Genomic DNA, 7,709 nt, shown 5'->3' on the forward strand with positions numbered 1-7,709 from the left:
ATTTGTTCAGAGCTAAGCTTATGTGGTACGGGTATAATCATTTGTTCAGTAACCATTTGAAGGTATGATGGCATTGAATGAATAGTATTTATGCCTGGTTATTGAAGTTATGGATATCGTAGCACCCCTACAGCCATACAGTGAAAATTCACATATTTGATAGCCTGCCCACATTTACATTGCAAGATGCACTTCAACTGCCCACCACCACCTACTCTATCTTTCCCATCACCATCACCTTTGCCAGTATTATACCACTCCTGCTGCCCCCAGATGACCTTCATCATCTTTTTCCTTTGGCTGCTGCTGAGGCTGCCAGGCTCTTTGTGAGTGCAGCAAGGTTAGGGGTGATTGCTGCCAAGGCAAGGCATCATGCAAGCATTTAAAATTTCTGTTGCACTTCAAATTTCTAAAACAACTTTTTAGCACATAAGCAATCAATTAATTGCAGTTTCAAACTTTTCAATATCTCACTATTTGATCCCATAGCACTGTACTGGTACAATTATGAATATTTCAAGATGAGCTTATGCAAAAAAACAAATTCGAATGAGCCAACATTTTTTATCATCTTCTCATCAGGAGCAGCAGCTGGTTCTGTAAGCCAAATTTCTTTTGCTAATAGTTCATATAAGAAAACATAAATTTGTGAAATTTATTAGGCCTTCCGCAAAGCCCTTAAAACCTGGCTGTTCCGACAGGCCTGGGGCTAAAGAGCTGTTGCCCCCGTCTCGAATGGTATGACTGTCGTGTGTTTTAAATTATGCATTGTTTTGTGTCATTTTTTAATTTTTTGTCTGTATCCCCCCTTCCCTGGTTTGAGTTGTGAGCCGCCCTGAGTCCCCTTCGGGGGGAAAGGGCGGCATATAAATAAAATAAACATTCAAACATTCAAACATTTTAAATTAATGATGTTGACTGAACAAAATAAATTTTAAAATACATGTAATTAGATGAAGTTTAAAAATATTTACTTCTTTGAAATAGTGATCAATAAGAAGGAACTCATCTGCTTTGGACATGCAACTAGATGATAAATCAGATGCTCAACCAAGGGAAGCAGAAGTTGGAGATTTACACTTTCGAGCTTTGGTGTTGGAGAAAACTCCTGAAAATATAATGGATAACAAGAAAACATAGATCACTCCACAAAATATAGGTTAAACTTCACTTAATGTGCAAACCACCAAGCATAAATTATATTCTGGACAAATGCTAAGACCTAGCGCTCTTAGATATCTATAATACTGGAAAAGGTGGAAGAACAAAGAACATGACAAGTCTCAGCAAAGATGGACAGACTCTTATTACAAACACAATGGATATACAGTAATATTGGAAGTTTAAAGGACCAGGTTAGGAACAGTTCATGTTGGAGTTCTATCCATACAATCATCAACAGTCAATACTGATTTGATGGCACATAATTATAACCAGAAGATTTGAAAAGTTTAATTTTTTGATTTTTTTTGTCCTTAGGAAGTCAGCTATCATGTCATTTTGTAGTCTTTTCTTTCCTAGGCTAAATGTACCTAGTGCGTCTAGTCATTTTGGAAAAAAATTCTTCAAGACCCTTTACAATCCTGATTGTCTTTCAGATTGTAAATGTTCTTCCTTAAGTGTGTTGTCCAATATACTAGGTGTCTCCTGATCAATGTTAAATATAAATGAAGAATGGTTTCGCTCGATTTAATATTGTATTTCTGTTGATGTAGAGTAGGATTGCATTTATTTTGTTTTTGATTACTTTTTGCAGCCTGTAATTCATAATTGAATCATGTTATACTTGTCCTCCACCAAAACACAGATACTTTTCCATGTACTGCTTCCCAATACCAACTCTCCCCAGGCTAGGAAGAATTTTGCTCATTCCAGAATTTTTATATGTGGAAAACACAACACCTTTATGTTGATTTTATCTCTCATCATAACATTTTCTAACTCCTGATCCAAGTCATGTATTCATCTGTTGAAAGTGCACAGTCTAAGACTGGGCAAAGATATTTTTAACATTGACACATACACTTTTGGTATGATTATTCAATATATTTGACATCCAACTAATAGCACTGTCAAGTTCATGTTTTGCCATCTTATTTATCAAGATTTAATGGTAGATTTGTTAAATATTTTGCTGAAGTCAAGCTACTATACTATATGTGTAATGCATTCTTTATTAGCTAAACTGATCACACTGACAAAAAGAAAATCTGCCTAGCTATCTTTAATTAGTCAAATGAATGTGGTTTAATTTAATGATTTTTTATAATAACTAGATATTGAATTGGTTATTACATTATTAGCTATCAAATTGGTTATTACATTATAAGAACTCCATCACTATTCTTTGTAAATATATGCACAAAACAGAAATTGATTACATAAATTTGGGTTATATATATTGTTTTTTATAAAGTGTTCTTTTAAATTAGATTTTTAATATTATTTTTTAAAGTTGTTATATAGTTGAAACTATTACGATACAAGTAGTAACTTTTTTGTTTTAATGAACAATTACAACTTGCTAAAATTTTCACATGTTTTATTCCATGTAAATTTTCCCAATAGGAATAAGCTCCTGCTTTAGAATAGAATCAATATTTGATATTTTATTTCAATTGGCTATCCAGTTAGAATATTAAATGTTAAAAGTTTATCACAGTACAATTAGAAAAAGAGTGAACAAGTATGGTTTGTTTGGAAGGGTTGCCAAGAGAATCACAAGACTTCTGGAACAGTGTATTTGGACAGATGAGACCAAAGTGAAAATGTTTGGTCATAACACACAGTGTTATGTTTGGTGAAAACCAAACCCAGCATATCAGCACAAACATTACATACCAATTCTCAAGCATGGTGATGGAGGAGTAATGGTTTGGGCTTGTTTTGTAGGACCATGGGCACCTTGCAGTCATTGAATCAACGAAGAACTCCTATATACAAAGCATTCTAGAGCCTAATCTGATGCCATCTGTCCAACAGCTAAAGCCAGGCTGACATTTGGTCATGCAACAGGGCAATGATTCCAAGGTCACCGGCAAATCTATAATAGAATGGGTGTGTGTGTGGGGGGGAGAATCAATAGCCTAGTCAAAGTCCAGACCTCAATCCGATTGAAATATTGTGATGGGAACTTAAGAGAGCTGTGAATAAACAAATGCCCATAGAACTGAAACAGTGTTGTAAAAAATAGTGAGCCGTAATTCCTCCACAACAATGTGAGAGACTGATAATTTATGCAAAAAATGATTACTTCAAGTTATTGCTGATAAAACTGGTTCTATAAGCTATTGAATCATAAGGTCTACTTAGTTTTTCACAAATGGCTTCTCCATTTTGGCTTTCTTTTTGTAAATTAAATAATGACATGGTGTAATAAGTCATATGTTGTTTATCTGAAGTTGTATACTTATTTTTAAGACCTGCAAAGGACCAGATGATTTTTACTATATTCTGATATGTAAAACCATAGAACTCAAAAAGTTTATTTTTCATATCTGTACATATTTTTTCTTTCTTCTTTTATATCCCCCTTTCCTTCTATTTTGTGTAGTATCATTATTCTCTTCATTTATTCTTCCTAATAATTTTTTAGAAATAGAAATGCATATTTTAATAATATGTTAATTCTGCTAAACATTTACATTCCAATTTTGAAAGTTACACTATTTGCATTTTGGCCACTTAATATTTATGAGTATTTTTCCTTGCAGATTGCAGCTACATTAACTTTACCATTTGATGTAATAAAAACATACCGACAGACTGAGCTTTGGGAACTTGATATTACACAATGTAAGTTTTTTTAAGATTCAGAAGTATTCTAATTCCATAATGTCTTCATATTTTAGTATACATAAACCCTATTTGGTGCTTCAGGCTTTTATTATTGATGTGTTTATAATATCAAGAATTGAATATGTTCAATCCTAGAGTACCTGAATCTGCAGAATGGTGCAGGCAGTGTTGTTACTATGTAAGAAGGAAAATAATATTCAGAAAATGTTTAATTACATTATACATTTTTGAATACATTCTTAAAAACTTGATGTCATATTTGAAAAGGACTTTTTCGTGTTTATAACGTATAGCTATAGGATAGAAAACACAATCTCTTATTACAAATACTACTATATAAATTTACTTCTAATGGTTAGTATAGTGCCTTCCAACTATAAGGAATATGACTTCTGATTATAGGGAATAGACCGTATTTTTCGCCCCATAAGATGCACCTGATCATAAGACATACCTAGCTTTAGAGGAGGAAAACAAGACCAAACAAAATCAGACGGAGTCTGTGAGTACCGCAGTTAGGTGTCCTCTCCACCACATCCCAGCTCTGCCTATTGACTCCTGCATTGCAGAAAAGAGACAGAAGAGGTGGGGTTCAGCATTGTAAACGGATTTCGCCGCCCCAGCCAGGTTGCTATTCACCAAAGGACTAGAACCATTTCCATCTACTTTTGGGGGGTAGGAATATGTCTTATGGATCAAAAAATACGGTAATAGGATGCTTTTGTTTTGCAGGTTTTTTGTGTGTCATTTTAAGTAGACTTACTTTAAATCATGTTTGTTAAACTGCCTTATAGTTAAAAGACAAGAAATGTTCAGAACAGATTCTCACTGTATCCCATCTGAAAATAGTCTCGAAAGATTAATGTTATTATCATACAGTGGGTAAAACTAAGTTGACATTAAATCATACTAAAAAAAAGTGTAGAAAAATGAAATGCCTTTTCTTTTACTCAGCTCCACAGAAGAAAACTAGATCAATATGGGAAGTAATGAAGAGAATTGTGATTGAAAATGGATTTACTGGATTATTTACTGGTAAATTCTTGTTTGCTGCTGACTGTAAAATATTTTATTTCTATATATTACACATATAGCAATATCAAAGTTTTTACTACATAAACTAAGAAAGCTTTACCACACTGCAGATTTCCCTATAAACTGTTTTGCCAGCTTTGAAAAATAAAATTCCAAAATAAATAAAATCTTAGGGATAAACTCAATAAATTAGTTTGGAAATATTTATTACCATCTTTGATGAAAGACTGCTAAAAGGCCATATAAGAAATTGATCTGTTAAGTATATTAAAAAGTAGAATAAAACAATGTTGACACCTTAATATAGCCTTATGTTTAAAAGTCTATATCAACTTGAGGTGGAATCAAAAGTGACTATTGACAAAAAAAATAGCTTATATTCCAAAATGTGTAATTTGGTATTGACCAAGAAAATTAAATTCCTTTAAAATTCTCATATAATCTGATTAATTTCTTAATCAAATTACTAGTGGCTCAAAATGAATGAATCTCATAAAGATTGCAAATATCAGGGATTTGTCAGAGTTGCCATTATGTGTACATTTGTGTTTGTGTTGGTCTAGTGCCATGATGGCTAACCTATGGCATGTGTGCCCAAAGTGGCATGCGAAGCCATGTTGCCTGGCATGCGTAGCCTTGCTTGTTTGTGTCCCGGGTTTCTGGCATGCCGGCCAGCTGATTGACGGGTGCACATGTGCGCCAGAGCCCGGAAGTTCAGCTTTTCCAGAGCACAATCCCTTCATATGCACAGCAGTGCGGAAAACCATCCTGTGCATGCGTGCTGGCCAGCTGATCATTGGGATCGCATGCACACTAGAAACCGGAAGTTCAGCTTTTCTGGAGTGCGGCCTTAATGAGCGCATGCACACATCATGTTTCCCCGGGACCTTTTTGGCATTCTGTCACCATCACTGATCTAGTGGTTAAAATATCATACTTAAAATAGAAGACTGTGAGTTCAAGTTTCACCTAAGTTATGAAAGCCAACTGGATGACTTTGGGCTCTCTTACCCAACCCATATTACAGTGTTGTTGTTGTAGGGAAAATAAGAGAAAAATGTGTTATTTGTAAAAATAATCAATGCAGGATACAAATAAATACATATAAATAAATAAAATCAAAAAATAATTTGACTAACATCCCAATTATACAGAATTTATTCTCAAGCATGTTTTAATACCACATTGTTAGCTTGTATGTAGCATTAAGTTATCATGCAGATCCATTTTAAATATTTCTATGGAAATATAAAAAAAGCAAGCAGTGGTTTTATAAACAGTATATTGTTTTGGAAGTTATTTTTCAATATCTAGTTTTTTGTGACACCTCATTTTTCAATGCCTATAATTTTTTTCCCCACAGGTATTATTCCAAGACTGACAAAAATTGCTCCTGCTTGTGCCATAATGATCAGCACATATGAATACGGGAAAACTTTCTTTCGTAGATTAAATAAAGACAAAGATATGAAGAACTATTAATGTTGTTTCTGTAAAATTGAAATATCAGTACTTAGTATGCATAAAGGTCCACGTAAGCTGTATTTTATTACATAGATTTTACTTCCATTGCACATGCATCCATGCCTCTACCAGCATTATGTTCAGAATTATTCCCTGTATGTTTGATATTCCCAAAACCTCTATCATGCTTCAAACATAAAATATAGTTAATCTTGCATAAACATATGGTAAAGAAAAGATTGAAATAAGCATATGTTTCTGCAAAACAAGTAAGTACATAAACTTTAAAGCAATTTTCAGATACATACAGTGGTACCTCAGTATTTGACTGCTCTAAAAGTTATAGAATTTTGTACTTGATACATTTTATACAAAAAAATTGTTTTGGTAATTGACATTTGTTTGGTGCTCAACGCACAAGCTAGAACTTCTTGATATCAGCTGCTTCATGACTCCCTGCCGTTTCCAGCCCAAAAAGAGGGTCACATGTTATCTGTGGCCCTATGCACATCCTCTTGCGTTCTTAGTTTTTCTGTGGTCATTTTGTATATTTTTGTGCTTTTCTTCTAATCATGGATCCTAAGTAAAAGAAGAGTAATAGTGTTGAGCAGAAAAGAAAATTGCTTACACCACCAAGAAAAAAAGAGGGGGAAATAGACAAATATGACAGCGGCATTAGCATTACTGATTTACTAGAGAATACAGTGTGCCTAGAACAATATCATTAAGAATAAAGAAGTGTTCCCAAACACTTGAAGTTGAACACTTGAACTGTTGATTTTGGTAAACAAAAACAAGAAGCAGTGGATGACATTGCATCAGAAGGTATGATATGTGAAAAAGTGAAGGACTGTTATCTTACCTGAACGGTAGTTCTCTGTGCTGCGGGAGAATCCAAGCATGCGTTCAACTTCAGTTTGTCTGTCCAGTGATAGAGTTAATTTTAGAGTCTTTTAGCCATGCCTCCCGACTTAACTGCCTCAGTTTCTCAACAAAGATGTGGATAATAAGAAGACTTTGACAACCTGATGCGTGTTTCGACTTGATTATCTTCATGTAATCTGGATGTGGACCCAGACTTTTGGGTGGAGCTGGATTCTCCTGTAGCACACAGAGATCTACCGTTCAGGTAAAACAATGGTCCTTCTGTGCGCTGCTTGGAGAGTCAAAGCATGGAATATGCCCAAGCTTAATGTCCTATGGGCGGGATGACAAACTGTCTGGGGCCCTGTCAGCTTCATAGATTGCTTGTAGGACCCTGCCCAAACAATGCCTCAGCAAATGAATCAAGTTTATAATTTTTGATGAACGGCAGTGGGGTGGCCCATGTGGGTGCCCTACACATTTCCTCCACTGAAGCTTGATTAGCCCAAGCTGCTATGGTGGTTCCGCTGCAAGTGGAGTGAGCCGTG

At 34.7% G+C, this 7,709-nt stretch overlaps 1 protein-coding gene across 1 annotated transcript in view; it reads left to right on the forward strand.

Annotated features, from left to right (window-relative positions):
* Nucleotides 1–6,377, forward strand: part of SLC25A40 (solute carrier family 25 member 40) — a 31,055-nt gene extending 24,678 nt beyond the window's left edge. The window contains exons 7-10 of the mRNA XM_087711832.1: nucleotides 490–599; nucleotides 3,714–3,795; nucleotides 4,753–4,833; nucleotides 6,197–6,377. Of these exons, the coding sequence (XP_087567958.1) occupies nucleotides 490–599; nucleotides 3,714–3,795; nucleotides 4,753–4,833; nucleotides 6,197–6,315 (392 nt within the window). The 3' untranslated portion in view covers nucleotides 6,316–6,377. The remainder of the gene's footprint in view (nucleotides 1–489; nucleotides 600–3,713; nucleotides 3,796–4,752; nucleotides 4,834–6,196) is intronic.
* The last annotated feature ends 1,332 nt before the right edge of the window (nucleotides 6,378–7,709 follow it).

The sequence above is a fragment of the Thamnophis sirtalis genome, unplaced genomic scaffold, assembly GCF_051295495.1.
Source record: "Thamnophis sirtalis isolate CommonGarterSnake01/CBP01778 unplaced genomic scaffold, rThaSir2_p1.2 scaffold_4, whole genome shotgun sequence".
Classification (NCBI taxonomy): Eukaryota; Metazoa; Chordata; class Lepidosauria; order Squamata; family Natricidae; genus Thamnophis; species Thamnophis sirtalis.